General features: G+C 49.6%; 8 protein-coding genes across 8 annotated transcripts; 4 read left to right on the forward strand and 4 right to left on the reverse strand.

The window, feature by feature from the left end:
- Nucleotides 1-300: 300 nt before the first annotated feature.
- On the reverse strand, nt 301-846 carry UHO2_04481 (uncharacterized protein; the record flags this gene model as incomplete). The annotated part of the gene is made up of 1 exon (XM_041558473.1): nt 301-846. The coding sequence occupies one exon, from the start codon at nt 844-846 to the stop codon at nt 301-303; it is 546 nt and encodes a 181-aa protein (XP_041414407.1).
- Nucleotides 847-3,339: 2,493 nt separating this feature from the next.
- Nucleotides 3,340-6,996, reverse strand: UHO2_04482 (uncharacterized protein; the record flags this gene model as incomplete). Its single annotated transcript, XM_041558474.1, has 2 exons — nt 3,340-6,824; nt 6,957-6,996. The coding sequence occupies 2 exons, from the start codon at nt 6,994-6,996 to the stop codon at nt 3,340-3,342; spliced, it is 3,525 nt and encodes a 1,174-aa protein (XP_041414408.1).
- A 3,979-nt stretch (nt 6,997-10,975) lies between these two features.
- On the forward strand, nt 10,976-11,392 carry UHO2_04483 (uncharacterized protein; the record flags this gene model as incomplete). The annotated part of the gene is made up of 1 exon (XM_041558475.1): nt 10,976-11,392. One exon carries the CDS (start codon nt 10,976-10,978, stop codon nt 11,390-11,392), a length of 417 nt encoding a protein of 138 aa, XP_041414409.1.
- Nucleotides 11,393-11,998: 606 nt separating this feature from the next.
- UHO2_04484 (uncharacterized protein) lies at nt 11,999-12,349 on the forward strand (the record flags this gene model as incomplete). The annotated part of the gene is made up of 1 exon (XM_041558476.1): nt 11,999-12,349. One exon carries the CDS (start codon nt 11,999-12,001, stop codon nt 12,347-12,349), a length of 351 nt encoding a protein of 116 aa, XP_041414410.1.
- Nucleotides 12,350-12,686: 337 nt separating this feature from the next.
- On the reverse strand, nt 12,687-13,577 carry UHO2_04485 (uncharacterized protein; the record flags this gene model as incomplete). The annotated part of the gene is made up of 1 exon (XM_041558477.1): nt 12,687-13,577. The coding sequence occupies one exon, from the start codon at nt 13,575-13,577 to the stop codon at nt 12,687-12,689; it is 891 nt and encodes a 296-aa protein (XP_041414411.1).
- Nucleotides 13,578-19,099: 5,522 nt separating this feature from the next.
- Nucleotides 19,100-19,462, reverse strand: UHO2_04486 (uncharacterized protein; the record flags this gene model as incomplete). Its single annotated transcript, XM_041558478.1, has 1 exon — nt 19,100-19,462. One exon carries the CDS (start codon nt 19,460-19,462, stop codon nt 19,100-19,102), a length of 363 nt encoding a protein of 120 aa, XP_041414412.1.
- Nucleotides 19,463-20,072: 610 nt separating this feature from the next.
- On the forward strand, nt 20,073-21,755 carry UHO2_04487 (uncharacterized protein; the record flags this gene model as incomplete). The annotated part of the gene is made up of 1 exon (XM_041558479.1): nt 20,073-21,755. One exon carries the CDS (start codon nt 20,073-20,075, stop codon nt 21,753-21,755), a length of 1,683 nt encoding a protein of 560 aa, XP_041414413.1.
- Nucleotides 21,756-22,230: 475 nt separating this feature from the next.
- On the forward strand, nt 22,231-23,085 carry UHO2_04488 (putative ERD2 - ER lumen protein-retaining receptor; the record flags this gene model as incomplete). The annotated part of the gene is made up of 3 exons (XM_041558480.1): nt 22,231-22,733; nt 22,847-22,929; nt 23,036-23,085. The coding sequence occupies 3 exons, from the start codon at nt 22,231-22,233 to the stop codon at nt 23,083-23,085; spliced, it is 636 nt and encodes a 211-aa protein (XP_041414414.1).
- Between the last annotated feature and the right edge of the window lie 76 nt (nt 23,086-23,161).

Below are 23,161 nucleotides of genomic sequence, written 5' to 3' on the forward strand. Positions count from 1 at the left end.
AGAGACATGTAGGACCCTAATAGAGAGTATGCCAGGCCACATCAAGGTGGCTCTGAAGGCCAAAGGAGGGAATACAAAGTACTAAGGTGTTGTTGAGGAGTGCTCCATAATCTGTCCCACAATAAAAAAAATCTCGGCTCTTCTTCATAGCACAATTTTCTCAGTCAATGTCAATATCAATTACACAGTCTTGGAGAGACAAAGCAGGGCTTTCAGATGATATCAGACAGTGTGGCAATACAACTTATGGCTATTGAGCATTAGAGTGATGTATGGTGACATGTAAATTCATGGGACAGTTTACGCATGAGCTGTATATACTAAGTCACCCACCTTGTACTCAATGTCCTTTCGCTTGCAGTTGTATTGGTCGACCACTCGACTTTGTGCATGTCTGATTTGTTCTTGAAGGTACTTGGTGCAATCAGTATTGTCCACAAAGTATTCAGCAAGCTTTGGATTGTTTACCCCAAGTTTTCCAGGTATCTCTGGGTGCGACTTGGGATTCCAGCCATAGCAAGCAAAGAATGGGGATATGCCAATACTGGTGTGCACAGTGTTGTTATACACAAATGCCGCCATGTGAATTAAATTGGCCCAATCATTCTGCTCATAGTTGCAGTACATTCGAAGGTACTGTTCCATGACCTGGTTTAACCATTCGGTCTGCCTGTCAGTCTGTGGGTGGTAAGCTGTGCTAGGTGAGTGTCTTGCACCGAGGCTGTTAACAAATGCAGACCAGGACTTGGATATGAACTGTTGTCCATGGTCTGAGATGATGTGGTCTGGGGCGCCGAATAGAGGGAAGAGATTTGTCTTAAGCAATACAGCTGTCTGTTCTGCCATTATGGACTTTGTCGTCAGGATCATGACTGTGTACTTGGTCAGCCAGTCTACTATGACCAAGATGGAATCATAACCTTTTGACAATGGCAGTCCTTCGATGAAATCCAATGATATGGATCCCCATGGCCTTTCTGGTGTGGACAATGGTTGGAGAAGACTGTAAGGTCGGTGTTGAGGTGTCTTGTATCGTGTGCACATGGGACAACTTGCTACATAGTCTGTGATCCAAGCTGTCATATTAGGCCACCAGTAGTGCCTTTGGGTAGACCAGATAGTGGCATCCTGTCCGATGTGTCCAGCGGTTATGCCATCGTGACAATGAGACATCACCATGAATCGTAAATGTTCCACCGAGAGGGATTGCTCATCTATGTCAGCAGTCGCACGCCCAAAACCTGATATCCGTAATAGAGTCGTGTCTATTACGAATCCTGTCGAGATATGTAGTAGAGATGTCTCTATCACTTTTCTCGCTCGGAAATGCAGTAATGGTTTTGCTATTGCAGGTTTCGACTGACCACTGTGGACACTCCATCCAGAGGTAGCTCAGCACGATCAATAACTGATATGAACTGGTACTGACACCAAGGTCTGGTGTGAGCAATATGTTTGGTGACACCGATATGGGTGTCCAGTGTGTCAGCTGTATGCTTGAAGTGATCCCTGGACTGCAGTGGATGACTGCCTTCAGTTCTATCTTTATCCGGACTGCTGGTTTGCTATGAACTGCCTTTGGATGTCAGTGAGTGGTGATACAACACACGCGCTACAATGGAAGCAACCTATTGAGATTGCAACTTGCTGACTGAGTACTAATGTATACTTATGTGTAAAGCTATAACTAGTAATGTATGGTGTAGAGTGGATGGGGATCCACTCATTCACCTATGACGAGAAGGTATGATTTTATACCTCTTTGCAGTGTCGCCTGCGACACTGCCTGGGCCCTCTCTCCAGAGGGTACCCTCTTCGTCAAGTACTGTGTGGGAGTCCCTGTACAACCCCTCTGTCCTTCCTGAGCTGTGTGTCGACCTCTTTGACACAGCTCTTCCTCCTCATGACCTATATGCTGGTGTCAGTGACACAGCTCTCCTCCCTCCTAACTGGCAACTGTTCTCCTGACTCTTATCTTGTGAACCCCTGAGTGGTAACCAGCTGCATGCTTCTGGGCTTGGTCCCTGTCTTGGCAGAGCTTGGTCCCCCTCGCATGTGAGTTTGTCATATGATCATCCTTGCCACTGATCTCCGTGGAATCTGCTATATGATCCCTTCTACCACTGATCTTGGTGGAATTCGTGATACTAACCTTGCTTGTGCAGATCTTGGTGGGATCTGTCATAGAACCATTTCTACTACAGATCTCACTGAACTCTGCTGCAAATCCCACAATCTGCCTGATTCCTTGATTCCTGTGCTCCCTTCATATGAGCTGATGGTTCTTCCTACCTCTTGCGCATCCAGGCCCATGACAAATGGTTCTGGACTATTGTTGGCAGGCGTGGGAGGAGATCCTGCATGGAGTCGACGAAGTTGTCATAGATCGAGTAGTCTATGTTAGACATCATTGAAGGTGTGTTCGAGGATGTGGTAGGGCTATTTGGGCTCATAACCTGTTGAAGTTTGAAGAAGTTTCAGTCCTGATACTGGCAATAGGGGAGAGTCTAAGTACAATGTCACTACTTCTTTAAGGCAGAAACATATATACTCGATTGACTAGAGGGAGTGTTGATAGCTTAGTGCTCTCAGTGTGCTATATATACATCTGTGTTGCACTTCCCAGAGGTGGGATTACCCCTAGCTAATGACCTACCATGACAACTGGCAGGACTGTGTTGTACCTGATCTCTTCCCAGATCAGTCCCCCTGAATCTCTGATCAGATCAGTTTGTCCTGATTCCTCCACCATTGGCTTGCGTCACCTTCCATTGTCATGTTTGATCATTACCTTTGTGAGTAGTTAGCCACGAGAGAGGAAAGAGACACGTGTCTGCATTTGAGGTCAAAAATGGAAAATTGCAAGGAATACCCAAATCCAAATTGGCGATTCCAATTTCTTGAAAATGATTCGAATTTCCAATTCGATAACCCTCTCTTGCACGAGTAGCTTTACTTGGACGCCAAGTTGGACAGTCAGTTATTGAACTGCCATTTTCTTTTCTTGCATGCCTTGTTGCATCACCATCGGTTGGTCGCTGTCATCTGCACCATCACAGTCTTGTTTTAGTATTTTGTTTTGTTTCGATTGCCTGGGCCTGAATCAGAGTAGCGATGACGTTGGAAGACGTCAACCAACTACCATTCCTTTTGGCTGATGTGTGTTTTCTCAAGATGAGTTGACAGCGAATGGCTGAGCGTTGGTGGCGACATGCATATATCACAATCTTATTTGCTTTCAATCTTCTTTCTCGTCCATCATTCACCAGCAATGAGATAACAGTGCAGAAGCTATTGACTGGTCCAGCTCCGACTCGATCAGTGTCAAAATCAATCACGTCAACAAAGATGACGAAAGAACATCAGTCTGTTTTCCACGCACGTCTGTGCTTCATCCCAAGTTCTGCGATGCTCTTCCGATGGTAAGCGGCGGACGTAGTTGGCATGCGTCTCGTCGAACTCGACCGTGTCAAGCGAATCTGCATCGCCAAATAGCAAGCTCACCTGCTTAGCGGCGGGGCCCTGGAGCTGCTTCAGCAATGGTAAGCCTTCAGGTGTGAGACCACTTATGAACACGTGATGTCGCAGCAGAAGACGACTCTTTGCATCTTCTTCCTCTTGCTCTTTCATCTTGGGCGCCCGCTGCTTGTTGGATGCTCGGGTTGGATGACGTCGCTGCGAGTACTCGTGACCGCGGCAAGATTCTGGGCCCTTGAGATCAAAGAAGAGCTCGAGGCACTGCTTCTCTTGGTTGACAGCAAGACGGGGCCCTACTGCCGCCTCTTTGACCTCTCGGGTAGGTCGGTTGATGCAGTTCTTTACTTGGATAGCAATGTACGACAACTTGGTCTCGTCAAACTTGTCAGCGCCGTTCGGAGGCTGGTCGCTGTGAGACTCATAAACGGGTATGAGCAAATCCCATCCAACTTGATTGCTAACGCCTTGCGCTGTGGCGTGACGGATCCAGAGCTCGAAAAGCAAATCTGTCCCAATGCGACGGTTATGCGGTATCTGATTGGGCAGAACGGCGGAATGCGTAAAGTTGAGCCATGCGCGTCGGGCCCACGAAGCCAGTTGCGACGGCAAGCCTTGATCGGCTTGGTCTTGATCCGCCATGACTTGGTCGCCATCCTCACTTCCAGGGTAGCCGCTGCTGGACCCGCTGACTGCTGGTGCACACTCTACATACTTGGAGCCGGTAAGAGTGCAAAGCCAGTCGTGGACACTGACCAGGCCGTAGAGCGCGGCATACTTGGCTTCGGCCGAGGGAACAGGCCATGAGGAAATGTAGTAACGCAGGTGATTTGAGTACCTCTGGCTCATAGCCAGGTCGATGGCCATGGTGGATAGGAGAGCGACGCCGAGCTCGCCTTGAGCGCCCACGTTGAGACCAACGGGTGCACTGGCATGGATAATAGCCTGCACCATCATGGACCACTTGACAGCTACAAGTTCGGGCTTGGATCGAACGCTCCAAGCAACGGCAAGGCTAAGAGGTGCTTCACTAGGTGTACCCGACTTGATCGAGTCCGAGGTGGAATAGATTCGACCGACGAAGCGCAGGTGGTGAGCAATCTGGCGAGAGACAAAGTGGTACCAATGCTGCGGGCCAGCTTTGCTCGACAGGTCGAGGTGAAGGCGTCGGGAGGCAAGCGCGATCAGATTCTGATTGGTTTCGTTGAGCGGATCGGGCTGGATGTCTTGCAATACCTCCGGCCACGTCCACTCGCTCGGCAAGACTAGTTTCCTGAAGATGGTCGTGGGCATGATGAACCCGTCGCTGTGATAGCGTGAGTCCATCCACAGCGGTCGTCCGAAGCGAGGAAGGAATGCGTCGAGATCTCGCATGGTCAGTTGGCAGGTACCCGAGGGGGAGAGCGTGCGAAGATGTTGACTAGTCAAGTTGAGGTCGAGAGGCATCGCCGAAAACGCCTGGGTGAGACAATGCGTGTCGAATTCTGACATGCGTCGCGAGCCTTGACGAGCTTCCTTGCCGGCGAGCGGTGCCAGATCCGAGTTAGTGTCGATGAGGAGGATCCACGTGGTCTCTGGCATGGCATGGAACCACACTCGACGTATGTATGGCAGCAATGTATCCATGCTACTGCATTCGTCCAATGCGAGGAAAAAGAACGAGTTAGGGTCAGCGTTGCGAAGGAGATGCTCCACTAATTGGAGGCGAGGCTTGAGATGATCTCGAATGGCATGGGTGAGCAACTCATGATCAGACAATTGGCAAGAGTACTGTCCCTTCATGGTTGACGCGAGAGTGGTGGCCGTTTCACAGATGTAATCAAGGATCTTTTCACGAACTCGCGGGGTTGCCAAAAGGCTAGGCGGAGGATCGGCGGCTTGGTTGGCGGGGTGGACATGAGTGAGCGGATTGTCGGTGCTAGGAGGTATGTCTGTGGAACAGACATGTGGGAGGCGGCTCTGGTGGCAGATGTTAGAGGGAGTCTCGAAGAGCGAGCCCTCTTTCAAGCCGGTAGTTCGGGCATAGTAGAAGACGACGGCACGCCAGCACGCGGCAGGATCTTGGTGGTGAGCAGGCGGGTCAAAGCAACCAGAGGCATGTTGGAGCTGGATCAGGTAATAGGCTGTAGTCTGGCAGTAGACGGAAAGCCAAGCGAGGATGGAGAGGTGTGCTTGGTTGAACCTCATGTGTTCTTGGTCGCCTTTGGGCGTGGGATGGGGCTGATCCTTGGTTTCTAATGACCCAGGGAGGAGTCGCTTGATGCGTTGAAAGTAGTCATAGACTGGCTTGTCCTGCGGGGGCTCCGAGACAGCATAGTTTTGTGTGAGGAGAGAGCTTTCTCTGAGACAAACGAGCATACCGGGACTGACGGTGCTGAGTTGGACGCAGAGCCTGGTTTTGCCAAAGCCTGAGGACTGGATTATGGGGAGCACCTTGGCATAGTACTTGCGAGTTTGCTCGGGCAGGGACCAATGATGCTTGCGAGTCTGCTCGGGCACGGACTGATGCTGTTGGTGGTGAGTGTGGTCGGCTAAAGGGGGAGAGTTCTCAAGACGGGCGACATGCACGGGAGGCGGAGATGATGAGGAAGGGGGAAAGAGCTGGTTGTGTACCTTGATGTAGTCGACAAGTCTTTCGAGAGCTTGACCGTTGAAGGTGGAGGTAAAGTCGTAGAGAGGCGCACGGGCCGGAGGGCTGGGCATACGAAGGGGACCTGGGATGAAAGCATACTGCAAGACATGTGCAAGGCGGTCGACAGGGTCGAAGGTAGGTTGAAAGAAGGCGCATTTCTCGATGCGTGTCAAGAGAGTTTTGGCGTCGAACCGATCTCTGAGACTTGCAGAGGGATCGGCTCCGGAGCCGGAAACGTGCAAGAAGCTATGGACAAACTTTTCCGGAAGCCGATCGGCTATGGATTTGAGCTCATTGATGAGCCGATCAAAGTATGCGTGATCGAGAAAGCACTTGAGTGTATATAGACGTATCTGGCGATCAGTATTGGGCAGGGCTGCTGCTTTGAGCATCTGAATCCAAATTATGACGCTGAAATCCTGATCATCGAATGGCTTCTTGAGTGTATCATAAAGGAGCTTCTTTTGTGGTGATGCGGGCAAGCCTGGCAGGCTCGGCAAAGACGGCGCGTCATGTGGCGGAGTGGACACGACGGGAGAGGCAGGAGAAGAACCGGGGTTGAGCGTAGGAGGAAGCATTGGAATCAAATTGTGCGATGCAGTTGTTGGAAGGGAGGGTAGGAGCGCAATCAGTGCTGGCAGTGATGCTGGCAGTGATGGTGGCGGTGATGGTGGCGGTGATGGTGGTGGTGATGGTGGCGGTATATTGTCGACCAAAACTGAGCCTCCACATACACGCACCACACGCAACCAACACTTTGCCCGATCCGATCGACTCTTCCGATTTTGGCGATACGAGTTGAAGTAGATAAGGCTACACAAAGCGTAGAGACAGTGAGGGTAGCGCTTACGGCCGAGTAAAAGGCCTGAGCATCTGAGCACGGACCACATGTGTCACAACCTACTCAAGACAAAATGCTTTGTTATGTTCCGCAGTTAATGTGGCTCTCTGCCGCTCTTCTTTTGTATATATATATAGGCTCCTCGCTCTCTCGCTCTCTCTCTCTCTTATCATCATCAACAAAGACGCCTCAACCCCAACCACTGACGAATGACTTCAACTATATGCACACGAACAAGAGGGGGTATCAAAGTTTTTGCGTTTTTAAAAACGCGGGTTTTTTGAAAAGCGCATTTTTGGAGCAAAGTTGAACCCCCCATTTAAGGAAAAGCGGGTTTCCAAAAATGCGATGAAATCATACGGCTGATAAAATACGTATCCTAAAAGTAAGCATATGAAGCATGAATCATACGGCCGATAAGAGACGTAACCTAACAATAAGCATATGAAACATGATGTGGCACCTATCTTCTCCACCTCGGGTATCAGATAGCCGGTGTGCCGATGCCGATGGCGATGATCGGGCCTGACGCATGCCGATACGCGGGACTGGCTTCGACAACTTGCTATGGATCCGAGTGTGTAAAGGTGGCGAAGGTGTGAGATCGAAGTAGTGCTCACATACTTTCACTGTTGTGGAGTGAACTCGTTTTGCGTTTTTGAAAACGCACGAAAAAGCCATGTTTTCAAAAACGCAGTTTTGTTTTTCATTTGGCGCAGCTTATGTAAGCTTTTGCGTTTTTTTTGAAAAACGTGCTCTGCAAAAAACCCGCGTTTTTAAAAACGCAAAAACTTTGATACCCCCTAAGCAAGTAGTTGTTGAAGTTTGAAGAAGTTTCGATCCTGATACTGGCAATCGGGGAGAGTCTAAGTACAATGTCACTACTTCTTTAAGGCAGAAACATATATACTCGATTGACTAGAGGGAAGTGTTGATAGCTTAGTGCTCTCAGTGTGCTATATATACATCTGTGTTGCACTTCCCAGAGGTGGGATTACCCCTAGCTAATGACCTACCATGACAACTGGCAGGACTGTGTTGTACCTGATCTCTTCCCAGATCAGTCCCCCTGAATCTCTGATCAGATCGGTGTCAGGGGTCTCGCGCCTGAAACCCAGGTCGGTCTGTTGAGATACTCGGTGACTATCAAACTGTGCGACAGCTATTGTCTCGGTATCGGTGACTATCAAGTTGTGCAGTGACAGCAGGTGGCGTTCATTGTATATACTATCGTAGGTTTCGGCTGACCTCTGTGGACACTCCATTCAGGGGTAGCTTGGCACGATCAATATCAATGCTTCGGTTATGATGACACCAAGGTCTGGTGTGAGTGTTGATGATGATGAGGTTGATGGTGTTGGTGATGAGATTGGTGATGTCGATGATAATGAGGTTGATGGTGTTGGTGATAAGGTTGGTGGCGTCAACACGAGTGTCCAGTGTGTTGACTTGATGCTTGAAGTGATCCCCGGACCGCAGTGGACTACTGCCTTTGGTTCTATCTTGATCCAGACCGCTAACCTGCTATGGGCGCCTTCGGACATCAGGTAGTGGTGATACAACACACACACTACGATGAGGAGCAACCTTGATAGATTGCTGCTATGCTGACTGTAACTAATGAGTACTTGTGTTTCTAAAGTATTGACTAGTTGTATGGTGAGTGTAGAGTGGATGGGGATCCACTCGACCTATGATGATGAGAAAGCATGGTTATATACCTCTTCACAGCATTGCCAGCGATGCTGCTCCTGCTCTCTCTCCAGAGAGTACCTTCTTCATCGAGTACTGCTCAGGGGCCTCTCCTGCTTGGCACCCCTGTGCCTCTTGAGTGGTGTCGACTCCTTCGACACTGCTCCTCCTCCTCATGACCTGTGTCGACTCCTTCGACACTGCTCCTCCTCCTCATGACCTGTGTCGACTCCCTCGACACTGCTCCTCTTCCTCAGGACCTGCTTGCCAGTGTCCTATGACTCTTGTCTCTCGAGCCCCTGAGTGGTAACCATCTGAGCTTGGTCCTCCTCGTGGCTGCGCCTGCTCTTTGAGCTTGGTCCTCCTCGTGGCTGTGCCTGGCCCTCCTCGCATATGGGCTCAGTGCTCCTTTGCATGTGAATACATAGGAGTCCATGGTCTCCATGGAGACTGCACTACGACCATGCTCTCTACTGGTATCGACTAGGTCTTCGATACCTGTGCTCCTTCCATATGAACCAGTGACCCTCCTGCTTCTTGAGCATCCAGGCCCATGACAAGGGACTGGACCACAGGTGTTGAGGAACACCACCTACAGTTGACGCCTAATGGTGATACAACACACATGTTTGAGGTGTCGTTGCAAAGCTCTGCTATTGCAATGATATGTAACTAAGAGTCAAGTAAAGAGTATGTAAAGTATAGAATATAGAGTGGATGAGGATCCACTTGTATGCTATGATAGAATGAGAGTATTTATGCATTTGATGGGTGTCGCCCGCGACACCCCTCCTGCTCCTCCTGAGAGGCCTTTGTCGCCTTTTGACACACTCTCTCCTGCTGGTGTTGATCCCTTTGATGCTGTGCCTCTACTGTTTGCACCGCGTATTGGTTTGTGCAACACTGCCCTTTCGCCTTTGTGCTCTTCTTTGCCTGGTGATGTGTGACGACCCCTTCGACACAGCTCCTCCTCCTCATAGCCAATCCCCAGTCTTCTTGACACAGCTCCCTCTCTCTTCACTGGTGACCACCTTCTCGACCTTATCTTGTGAATCCCTTAGCCAGCTGTTGGGCCCTGTTGCCGAGCCCCTTGATCATCTGGTCACCCCTGTGCTCGGTCCTATGTGGCTATATGCACATACCCCTTGAGCGGTAACCATCCGCGTGATGCTGAGCTCAGTCCCCACTCCTGCATGTGGCTATCTCCCATATGCTTCTCCTTCTGATGCCAGTTTCCTCCTTCCTGGATCTCCTGATGCTTGCTCATAACAGCCGACTTGCTGAAACATGCTGATCAGGCTGATTCTGATCAATCCTTGTGAGATTAACCAGGATCCCAGAGTTTGGTTGATCTTGCCAATCATATGTGCTACCAACCCAATTAGATCATCAATTCCCGATGATTGCCACCGATCAATTTGGCACACACTTCATATGCTGACCTGCTGACCCTGTGACATTACCCCCCCTTCCAGAGCCGAGCTCCGTCGAGGTTATAAGCTCTCCTTCGTCCTTCTTTCCATCTCCTCTTTTCTTCTCTTCCTACCATTCCATGCAACCAACAATACCCTGTTCGGTATGCCCCTTTACCTTCGTTCTCGGCCTACGAAAACTTCCCCCTCCCCTCCTGCTGCGATGGGCAAGGCAGAGTCTCCCAATAATACCCCCCCCCCCGGCCCCCTGTTGGCCTCGTCTCCCCTTCCTGATGATGACGCCACTCTCCCAAGTCCAACTCCATCTATCAGCAACCCCCCCCTTTGGCCTCGCCTTCCCTCCCTGATGACAACGCTGCTCTCCTGAGTCCAACTGCTTCCTTGCTCTCACTGTGTTCATCCCTTGGACCCCTTCTTCCAGCACTCGACTCTCCTGACATCGATATGGAGCACGTGACCTCGACTTCTTCAGACCATTGTGATGCTGAGGAGGTAGATTTGGTATGTACCCCATCCCTGCCTCTGCCTGATTGTCATGTACCAACCAATGGTGAGATAGCTGGTTGGTCTGAAGGATTGATGGTGGCTAGGCTGGTGGTGCAGGTCACTACTGGGGATTACCCTCCAGGCTGGGAGGTGGCTAAAGGTTCTGCAACTGAGTGGTGGCTGCACCGCTTGGTCATGCTTCATTTGACTGAGGGTTGTATGCCCTGGCCTAGCTGGCAGTGTAACCAGTGCTCTGACCTTAGTCTTCCATAAGTACTCCTTCCATTTGACTTTTCCCTTTTTTTTTTGTTATTGACCTCACCCTTTTTCTGTAGTTGTTTCCCTTCTGCATTCATTAACCCATTCAGTGGCCATAGTTGTCTTCCTCATTCTTGCACTCATTGCCACCTCGGCAACATGGCACATTGCTATCAGATGAAACCTACTCCTCCGGACATGGAGTACTTAGGTGATGGTGCCCCTGGAAGGCAGCCTCTAGGTGCTCATCAAGCAGAGCATGCACATTTGACTGTGGCCAATGGTTATGGTCTGGGTTTCGTTTGTGCCAATGATCAACTGACTGATCCCACTACTTCTGAGGATTGGGTGTCAGCTATGGCTGACCTCTGGTGCCTACCCAACCGATCATTGGCACTTCCTATCCTCTGGGTGCTTTTCGTGTACCTTGACCACCACGACAAGTTGCACTTGGAGCATTGTCCACATGAATCTGTCACAGCTCCCGGTGAACATCTTGGCCCTACCTTCGATAGATGGTGGGTTTGTCCTTCTCTTGGTGGCCATTCTGCCCCTGTTGGTGATGGCAATGTGTAGCAACATGTCCTTAATTCCATTTTTTCCCACATCCTTAATTCCATTTTTCCCTGTTCCTTTCCTTCGAGACTGTGTCCTGTCCCTGGCATGTGGTGTGGTTGCCAATCTTCTCCTCTTTGGCCATTCCATAGGTTCTACTGAATGAGTTGTTCTTGTTGGCTTCTGTGAGATGTAACAGATGTGCTTTGTCTGATTGATCTCGACTGAAATTAACCAGAATCTTTGCCTCCAGTTGGTTTTGTTTTGCTCTTCTCTGTCTGTGTCTCTGGTGTCTCTGGGAGCTTTTATAGACGTCCCCCTGCCAACACCTCATACTCCTGGATGAGGGTTGGGCAATTGAGAAGGTCAATTGGTTCCCATGATGCTGCTTCTTCCGGGTACCCTTGCCAGAGCACTTTGTATTCCAGTTGGTGGTTATGGACTCGTTTGTCCATAATGGCTTCGACTTCAAATTCGAGATCCTCTTCTGGTAGCAGTACTACCCTTCTCTTCTACCCTTCTCTTGCACCCTTCTCTTCGACCCTTCTCTTGGACCCTTCTCTTGGACCCTTCTCTTGCAACCCCCCATCATCACCCCTGAAGCATTGCTGCTTGCGACACGAGACAATGTCATCCCAATACAAACCAACACGAGAAGAAGCGACCACCCCTTCGACTTCATCCTATCTCTCTTCCTCATCCCCACGCTCCAAAAGCTCGGGCTCATCTGAAAAGGCAAGAGAAGGAGACCCATCAAAACCAGAAGACTTCATCTCGGTAATGTCGCACAAAACTCCATCCAAATTCACCGACCCTTGCGCACATGCTGCAAAACTCTCCATGAAGTGTCTCGATGATAACGCTTACGATAGGAGCAAATGCGGAGATATTTTCAAACAGTATAGGGAATGCAAGAAAGCTTGGATTAACCAGAGGAGACAGGATCGCTTCAACAATCGTCCTGGAGCTTTTGACTAAGCCAAACTCTGGGGTCGAAAGAAAGCGTCGGGAGGAGGTCTGTGGGATAGTCAGTCTAGGAGATGGCTACCAATGTATTATCAAACCAATCTCTTCGTTCTGTGTAACATCAAGACCAAATCGGAACACATAGCATAGTTATGTTGGTCAAGTGTGGCAAAAGGGTGATAGCAAATCTGAATGGTTCGAGTGGTTCGAGTGGGAACAAGTAGAAATACACGTAGAGGCCTAAAGGGACATGATGGCTCAACTCAAGCATCGTTCGCAGGCAATGAGATCGATCGGGGTATAAAAGACGAAACAGCAGCCCTGAGCACGACCAAGAAGGCGTACGAGGCTAATCATCATCCTTCTTCCGCTTGCCAGCTTTCCCACCGGGCGTCGCTCCACCTTTTTCACTTGCACCGGCGCCTACATCTGTGATCTTGCGCTTCAACTTTGTCCCAGTGGAGCCAATCGCTTTCCCACCCCCACATGTCCCCTTTGTAGGAGTAGCACTGGCACTACCGCCTCCATCTCCTGCCTTGCCACCACCACTTGTTAGTTTGAGATTAGGAGTTTGGCTTCTTTCTTTCTCCTTCATCCCATCCTTATCTTTCTTCTTCTTCCCCGTTCCCCCTACCACGACTCCCCCCGCTCCTCCCTCTTTCCCTCCCGCCGGAGTCCCCACCGCCGTCTCTTTCTCTTTCTCTTTCTTTTTCTTCCCCCCTGTCCCCATCCCCTCCTCTCCGATACCCCCACTCTTATTCGCCTTTGGCGTATTACTACTGGACGCGGGTTCCTCCGGTTCTAAGCCTTCGTTCGCCTTCAACTCTAAACTTTTCTGATACGTTGCTGACGACAAACTGAAAATGCGATCCTCGAGCGGGATATCAAGTAAAACATTGTTCGAACTACTACTTCTACCTCCACCTGCACCAGAAGAAGAGTTTTTGAGATAGCTATCGAATCCTTTGACAATGTTACCACCGGATGTGGAGGTGGATTGTAGGTAGGAGCCTTCAAAAAGATAGATTTGAGATTCGAGGTCGATGAGAGATCGATCGATTAGACGTTTAGTGGCCAGACCGGTTCGAAGGGAGAGTTTGGTGGCTTGGTAACGTTGGTTTGCTTCTTCTAGGCTGGAGGTGGAGGCGGTGGCAGGGGTGGCGGAGGTAGTGGTGGTGCCAGCAGTGGTGGTGCCAGCAGTGGTGGTGGAGGGAGTTGGACCCGTTGCTGTGGGTGCCATGGCTGTGACGGTTCGAGGGGTGAGTGATGGGGGTGGGTCGGAGTGGTTGATGAGGAAGGAGAAGCAAGTTGGGTGAAAAAGGGTTCAAGTTAAACGCGACGTTAACAGCAATCCGAGTTCCGATGAATTTTGCATGTGAGTCCTAGTTCGATCTCACACTTTCACCAACTTTGCTCAATCGGATAGGTAATATAATGCCTGGATCGACTGTCGCAATAGGCATTGGCATATCGGCTATCCGACATCCGACATCCGACATCCGACATAGTTTCCCCATCGTGTTTCAGCCTTATCATCCTTGTATCATACACATATACACAGAACGCTGGAGGAGATGTATATACATTCGAATCATCTTGTACTTGCTGAAAGTAACGATCCAGTGATGACGCTAACAAGTGACACTAGGGCGATGAAATCAGAGATTGGGGACAATTGAGCTTGTTGAGGATTGGGTACAACCAAGTCTTGCTCATTGTCAGGCTAGATCATTAAGTAGGAGCAGTCCCACCTTTGGCTTGTGCTGCTCACATGTATATATATCTCACAGAGAGCACTAGGCTCTCACCACATTCTGGTAGGTCAATTTAGTATATGTTTCTGCTGTAACAAAGTAGTGACATTGTACTTAGACCATCCCCAATCACCAGTATCAGGACCTCATATGACCTCAATTTCTTCAGGTTATGAGCCCAAACCAAAGCCCTACCTCATCCTTGAACTCACCCTCAACAATGTAAACTACTCCCTCTATGATGACTTCATTAGTCCAATGGAAGACCTCCTCCCACAACTACTGAAAATGCTTCAAAATCAGTTCAATCATATGATAGCTGGTGAAGTTTATGGCACACCCAACACTCCAAAGGAAGGGAGTCTTCTAGAATTCACCATCACCAGTGACAACAAACAAGTCATCTCACCTCTCTCCATCATGATTGAGTGTGTCAGTGAACTGTATTATGGAATGCATGACCTAGGCCCATTCCCGAGCCAAATCGAACTAGGAAGAGCAATGCGAACCAGAGTAAATAGGAAGAGCAATGCGAACCAGAGTAAATAACTTCCTCACCAACAAAGAATGGAATGCTGGTCACATTCTTGCCTTCAAGATCGAGGGGCCGTTTGAGCAACAACATCATACTAAGGTGGAGACGCCCAGCCCAATTAGAGTTGACATCAACAAGATGGATACGCCGTCTCGAGCTGACACTCCTGTCTCCGATGCATGGGCCTGAATGCTCAAGAAGCAGGAGAGTCATGTCATGGGCCTGGATGCTCAAGAAGCAGGAGGGTCACTGGTTCATATGGAAGGAGCACAGGTATCGAAGACCTAGTCGATACCAGTAGAGAGCATGGTCGTAGTGCAGTCTCCATGGAGACCATGGACTCCTATGTATTCACATGCAAAGGAGCACTGAGCCCATATGCGAGGAGGGCCAGGCACAGCCACGAGGAGGACCAAGCTCAAAGAGCAGGCACAGCCACGAAGAGGACCAAGCTCAGATGGTTACCACTCAGGGGCTCGAGAGACAAGAGTCATAGGACACTGGCAAGCAGGTCCTGAGGAAGAGGAGCAGTGTCGAGGGAGTCGACACAGCTCAAGAGGAGGAGGAGCAGTGTCGAAGGAGTCGACACAGCTCAAGAGGCACAGGGGTGCCAAGCAGGAGAGGCCCCTGAGCAGTACTCGATGAAGAAGGTACTCTCTGGAGAGAGAGCAGGAGCAGCATTGCTGGCGATGCTGTGAAGAGGTATATAACCATGCTTTCTCATCATCATAGGTCGAGTGGATCCTCATCCACTCTACTCACCATAACTAGTTATCACTTCAGCATAAGTATATATTAGTTTCAGTCAGCATAGCAGCAATCCATCAAAGGTTGCTCCTCATCGTAGTGTGTGTGTTGTATCACCACTACCTGACGTCCGAAGGCGCCCATAGCAGGTTAGCGGTCCAGATATAGATAGAACCAAAGGCAGTAGTCCACTGCAGTCTGGGGATCACTTCAAGCATCAAGTCAACACACTGGACACTCGTGTTGATGCCACCAACCGTATCACCAACACCATCAACCTCATTATCATCGACATCACCAATCTCATCACCCACACCATCAACCTCATCATCATCAACACTCACACCAGACCTTGGTGTCATCATAACATTGATATTGATCGTGCTGAGCTACCCCTGAACGGAGTGTCCACAGAGGTCAGCCGAAACCTATGATAGTATATACAATGAACGCCACCTGCTGTCACTGCACAACTTGATAGTCACCGATACCGAGACAATAGCTGTCGCACAGTTTGATAGTTACCGAGTATCTCGACAGACCGACCTGGGTTTCAGGCGCGAGACCCCTGACAGGTTTCTCAGATGAACCACATGGGGTCAAAGGCCACAAAGTCTGGCTTCCAGAGCTTGACCATGTGGTCATTGCAAAAGACGTTAGATTCTCGGAACTTGAACAGCCAGGTGCAGATCCTCAACCTCTCCACAGATGTGTCCTTGCAGGCGATCATGAGCTGTTATGTTCCTACACCTGGTTCCCCCAAGATGAAGCAACGGACGAAATGGAAACAGGTGTTATGACTCACTCATCACAACCAATGTATTCTCATCAGCATACCATCAATTCCAATTCAAGTTCTTCAAACGTCTCAAGTTACAGCCATGAATGGGACCAAATGATGGGGGACATTGAAGAGGCTGGTGAGATCGTTATAGACATAGATGCAATTGCTACAGAACTCGGAGCAGAACTCGACATGGTGCAACCCAAAAGGGGGAATATGATACTAGGCTTGCCACATGATGAGAATCATGAGAATGTGTCCCCACTCAATATGCCACAAAGTGATATGACAGCAGACATGTATGATGATGTCTCTGTGCTCGACATCACCCACACAGAACCACTGGACCTGTCAATTGACCTTGAATACATGGCTTTTGCTACAATGTGCTCACTCACACCAAACCCTGCTACCTGCATACCTGTAGTCAGCAGTCACCATCTGGACCACATGGCATTTGCAGCTGCAATAATGGACAGTACTGCATTAATTGCTAGTGGCCAACACCTTCAGAGTGCTGATGGTATCTTGTTGGAACCATTATCTCTCAATGAAGCTAAAGCACACAATGACTGGCCGAAATGGCAAGAGGCAATGATGAGCGAGATGGACAGCATGCATAAAATGAATGTCTTTGACCTGGTGGACATACTGGCAAATGGCAGACTCATCAGCGTTTGCTGGGTATACAAACTCAAGCTTGACACCCAACACCATGCCACATGATACAAAGCATGCCTGGTTGCACAGGGATATGCTCAGCACCAGGGATTAGACTACGACCAGACCTTCAGTCTGGTCATTTGTTTACAAACAGTATGAATCTTACTTGCTGTTGCCCACCGATACAGAATGCATGCCATTCAACTCAACGTCAGTATGGCATTCCTGAATGGTAAGATTGATAAGGATGTGTACGTATGGATCCTGCTGACGTTTGAAACAAAAGCAACCAAGAACAAATGCTATAGGTTGAAGAAAGCTCTCTATGGGCTCAAGCAGGCTGGCAGATTGTGGCATGCAGCACTTGATGAACAACTTCAAGTGTTTGGTCTCAAGCATTGCAGGGCCAAACCTTGTGTATACATGCATGGATCAGACAATGCAATGACACTACTCGTGGTCTATGTTGATGACCTCCTAGTCATCAGGGCAACAGAATCACATGTCAAATCTGTATGACAGCAGCTCGCAAGTGTCTTCAATATCACGGACCAAGGAAATGTGTCACATATCATTGGCCTGAATGTGGATTATGATAGAAAGGCTTGTATGCTATTGATAAATCAGAGTGGATACATTGAAGGAATACTAATGAAGTTTGGGATGGACAAAGCCTGGGCAGCATTGACATCAGCCACTGAAGCCATTAATACTCTTGGACCATGGGAAGGTGATCCAGCTAGTGCCAAAGAAATTCATCACTATGCTTCACTTATAGGATCATTATTATGGATCGCTCAAGGCAGCCAACCTGATATTACATTTGCTGTTGGCTGCTGCACCCAATTTGTCATGAACCCCTCTGGTGAACACCTCACCACTGCCAAACACATATTACAGTACCTCAAGGGAATAATAGGAATCAGCCTCTCTGTAGGAACACACACTGGCAGGCAAACACTCACTGGGTGGGCAGATAGTGATTGGGCAGGATCGCACAGTTGCAGGAGGTTGATGTCAGGATACATCTTCATGATTGAGGGACTAGTGTGTAGTTGGTCATCATGCCTCCAACCAATGGTGGCAAATAGCTCAGTGGAAGCTGAATATGTAGCCCTAGCAGGAGCTGCTAGAGAGCTACTATGGACATTGATGTTCCTACATGAGCTGCAACAACAAACACTGCTGATGACCAGAATATGCATGAGTGCTGGAACTATGACCATCTACTCACAAGAGGGTGAGCTAGCCTTCAATTGAAATGTTCCAATCCTGTACAGTGATTCATCAGGAGTGCATGCCATTGCAAGTGACCCACAACACTTCAAGAGGACAAAGCACATTGATATTGCTCACTTCTTCTTGTGGGATGAAGTGGCTAGTCAGCAACTCACGATTGCCCCAGTCCAGAGTTGCAAGAATATTGCTGACATATTGACAAAGCCACTCATGATGCTGATGCTGGTGCACATATGGGAGCTGTTTGGTCTGATAGTGTCAAAGAAGCATACTGGATTGAGAGGGGGTGCTGAAAGTAATGATCCAGTGATGACACTAACAAATGATGCTAGGGCAATGAGATTGGAGATCAGGGACAATTGAGCTTGTTGAGGATTGGGTACAACCAAGTCTTGCTCATTGTCAGGCTAGATCATTAAGTAGGAGCAGTCCCACCTTTGGCTTGTGCTGCTCACATGTATATATATCTCACAGAGAGCACTAGGCTCTTGCCACATTCTGGTAGGTCAATTTAGTATATGTTTCTGCTGTAACAAAGTAGTGACATTGTACTTAGACCATCCCCGATCACCAGTATCGGGACCTCATACGACCTCAATTTCTTCAGTACTTGGTTGATAACTATTATCGCAATCAATACCTGTGACCAACGCTATCTGTCGCACGCCCTTCAACACCCACGCTTCTATCAAATCTGGCCTTGTTCGCATTGTTCAAGGGAGGATGCAGAAGGCCCACATCTACTTTGTCACGACACTTTGGCCTCATAGTCATGCCAAACGCTCACTGATGATGCACAGCATCCAACTCGCTGAGAGCCAAGAAGAGATGGATGGCAATCAAATGGGTATCACAATGGTGTGTGCAGTGCTGAAAGTAGGAGGATGGCCTCAAGCGGTCACGAGCTTGTCGGGAAGTGTGCTCCCAAGCGCTGCTTTAGCTGACGCACTGGGCATCGTAGTAGCAAGAAGACCAAGGCGGTTTGAAGGACATTGCCGTCGTGTGAGAGTGTGCTCTTGTGAAGGCTGTGCAGATGGAGTCTATGGACCGTTGATCAAGAGGGAGAGCATGTTAGATTGCTCGACAGTGAAGATTCGAGTGGCGACGATTGAGAAAGCGCCGCCATGTTTAGACTGACACTTGCTAAGCCGCTGTGACGATTGAAGATGGTGTTCGGGCTTAGGAGTAAGAGCACCGAGATAGAGAGGACGAGAGCGTGCAATATCAGCAGCAGCCATGCTACGATACGCTCTTTGGCTCTGATGACGGGACTGCCTCGGATGGCGGTCAGCATATTGCAAGGTGATGGTGTCGAGGATTTTGGATGCCTTGGTTCCGTCCAACAGCAACCTCCGTGTCCTTCTTGTACTCCGGTTTTGGACAACGAGCTTGGCCATGGACATCTTTCATACTCTTACCCTTTGTGCATCAGTGAAGCAGTGAATAAGGACAAAGGGATGGCAGTCTTTGTCTCGCTTTTCTCTGCCCCACCATATGGCAGTTTGAAAGCTTCAAGAAACGCAGGTGTCACTAGACGTCTTGGTGTCTTTGTTCCTGTCCCACTAACATTGCAACTTCTTCACAGCGCTGTCAAAGCGTTTGAGCTTGGATATGCCCTTTGTTGAACTTGTTCCGTTGTCGACTTCATCCGGGGCTGCAGGGCGTGCAGCTGGTTCGCATCGCAGGTGTCAATGCAATCGGGATATCCCCTTTGTTCCTTCTAGAAAGCCGTTGATACCAGATCTTCCCTTTGTCCTTTCTCCTCACAAGCATTCAAAGCTCATCCGAGCAAGCTGGAAACATGGCTGACCAAGGGCTACCGACAGGGCGCAGAAGGGCAATGCATCATATAATGGAAGCGCTCGAGTAGAAACGAGTCGCTTTCATCTACTCCCAACCAAGCCAACCGACTCCAAGCACTCGAGACGCCCCTTCTTTGGCCCTTCTTTGGCCCTTCTTTGTCAACTTTGCTCTGCGCTTTGACAAGCTTACGCCGCATTCAGATTGGTCAGCATGTCGAACGACACCAACACCACCTCCTCTGTGCCTCCCCTCGCCACCAACTCGACCAGTACGACGATGGGCAACAGTACACAAGCCAACATGACATCAGCCAACGCCACCACCAGTCCCTCGAATCAGGCATTGGTAACGTTGCTCACCTTTGGACCGATGTCCTCTTGCATCACCTTACCCGATCTCTCCGCCAAGCAGCTTGCTTGGAGCGCAAACCTTTCCAACTCGGCAGTGCAAGCATGGCTGACCAGCTTGCCTACTTCAAGCTCTTGCTCTCCCTACTCATGGACATTCAAGCCCGACTACACTGAGCATCTCAATGCGTTGGGCACTTTGCAGCAACAGCTGGAACAGCTCTTTCCGACTACCAACTCGACGCTTGCTGGTCAAGCGACGGTCAACGATACTTGGGCTGCAGTTGGGAATGGTAGCTTCTTCGGCAACACCTCAGCGTTGGGCTTGGGGTCGAGTGCGAGTAGCAAAACACTTGCGACAGATTTGCCTCTGTGGATGGGTCTCACGATTGCTTGTGCTGCTCTGGTGCATCTGATCGCACTTGTCTTGCACATCTGCTCCGATCTGGATGCCTTGCTGCCTTCTCTTGCGGCCAAACTACATCCTCAGCCAGAAGACTCTGTCCTGCCAAGTCATGCTATGCTGCCAAGTCATGCTATGCTGCCAAGTCATGCTATGCTGCCAAGTCATGCTATGCCGCCCAAGGAGAGCTCAGCGACCCTTGTAGACGCCGAGGTTGTGCAAAAGGCTCATGTTGATGCGGATGCAAAGGTTGTTGATCCGCCGGGATACGCTGAGCCAGCAGCGGCGGCCGCTCTTCCTGTTGCAAGAGCTCAGCGTGACTATGCGACGATGCCAACTCCTGCACTGATCAGCATCTCTCGTAAAGCGAAACGATTGCTAGTTCCGCTGCTGCTTCTTTCAGCGTTGGGCTCGATTGGGGTCGCTGTCGTGCTGAATTCCAAGTTTGCTGCAGGTCCAGTGAATACTTTGCCCACCAGCTTGGGCTCTTCCACGACAGTTGCTGCCGCAGCTTCATCCAGCTCAACATCGATGGCGGCCTTGAATGCTAGCACTAGTAGCAGTGCAAGTGATGCTGCACCCACTGCATTAGCCAGCGACATTGCCAGTAGCACTCGACAGAGAACAAGTTCAAATGCAACCAACACAACGAGCAACATTGATCCCGCTCCAACACAAGACAGAGACATATCACCGCGCCCGTCAGAAGACCCAGGGCGAGCAGGTAGTGCAACTGCTTCCATGACGAGACTTGACAAGCGGCAGAACAACTTCTTCCCCGCCGTGTCGCCGACTGTCTGGAGCAGTTCAGCGTCTCTTGCTTCTTCCAGCGCCCCTCCTAACCCAACGGCCTCTGCCACATTGTCGACGTCTCTCTTCCCGCCGATGCCTACGTCAACATCAGTCTCTGCACCCACAAGCTCCTCCTCCGCTGCACCTTGCTCCACGACAGCTTCGAACACGAGCAGCTCACTCTTGCTACTTGAAAAAGGCGACTCAATGCACCGAATCTGGTGGATCGTCATGCTCGATCTCATCCTCTGGTTGGCTCAACGTCGTCGTACTCGCAAACAGACTGCACTTGATCAAGCTCGAGCTACGATACTGCATCATTTCGCTCCTTCACCTTTGCGCAAGGTCTAGGTGCGATGCTCTCTTCTTCTGTGCTGCTTGTATGATGCTTCTGGTTGGAATGTCATTGCTGCCCAATCGCTCAAGTTGGTGTTGGTGTGTGTCAAGCTGTGCGGTTGAACGACTGTTGAGGACAGATCTCCCGATGTGGTTGAAATTGGGATGGGGGGGGGGGGGCCCGATCAGATGAGGGATGTAGGCTACAGTTGGTTGGCACGCAGCAAAATTCAACTGTTACGTGTCAGAAATGCAGCCAAAACGCCGATGCACCTCGGAGCTCAGTACAGGAAATGCCCATGCCGGCGAGGGATGAAGAAAGGCACGGACCATCCCCTCTTTCTTCTCGTGCGATTCTCACACAAGGCGAGAAGAGGAGAGGATTGACTCCTTCCATCCTCCTCCCTCTTCTCCACCACCATCTCCACCATCTCCATCACCTCCACCATCACCTCGATCACTTGCATCATCTCGTATTGCCTTGCTCGAAATGAATATCTTCCGTTTGGCCGGAGACTTTGCCCATCTCGCCTCGATTTTCATCCTTCTCCATAAAATTCAACTATCCAGATCATGTCGTGGTATTTCCTTCAGAACGCAACTTCTCTACACCGTCGTCTTTATCACTCGCTATCTCGATATATTCCATGAAAGCTCACTCTATCGATTTCTGATGAAGCTCTTCTTCATCGGCTCCTCCATCTACGTCCTTTACCTCATGAAAGTTAAATTCCGCCCAACTCATGATCCAGCAATCGATACGATCAGGTTGGAATATTTGATCGGTCCTTGCGCTCTGCTGGCCTTGTTGTTCCATTATCATCTTGACTTGATGGAAATTTTGTGGACTTTCAGCATTTATCTGGAAGCTGTCGCCATCTTGCCGCAGTTATTCATGTTGCAGAGGACGGGAGAAGCGGAGGCGATAACAACCCATTATATCTTTGCTTTGGGTGCTTATAGGGCGCTTTATATCCCCAATTGGCTGTATAGGTAAGTACTTCCGACCGAAGCGAGGATCCCATCCCCAACAACTCAACCAAAGCGGCAAGAGATATAAGGCAAGAGTCACTAATGCTCTTGGACGTTTGCATGTCATATGGCAGGTACATCTCGGAAAATCAAATCGACCCAATCTCGATCTTGAGTGGTCTGGTTCAAACCGGTCTCTATCTCGACTTCTTCTATGGTATGTACAAACGCATTTGCCCGTAGCTACATGCCCAAGTGAAAGTGTTTTTGACGACTAACACGATCGCCTTGGTTTTCTTCTTTGTCGGTGTTGCCAACGATAGTCTACTTCACAAAAGTTATGAAGGGGGAAAAGTTCGAGTTGCCAGCATAAAACCATCCGCCTTCTTTGCCCTTTGCCTGGCTCGTCTGCGTTCACTGCATACTCTGGCCTTTAGGCCTACACGCTC

The sequence above is a fragment of the Ustilago hordei genome (assembly GCF_900519145.1).
Source record: "Ustilago hordei strain Uho2 genome assembly, contig: UHO2_contig_09, whole genome shotgun sequence".
Taxonomy (NCBI): domain Eukaryota; kingdom Fungi; phylum Basidiomycota; class Ustilaginomycetes; order Ustilaginales; family Ustilaginaceae; genus Ustilago; species Ustilago hordei.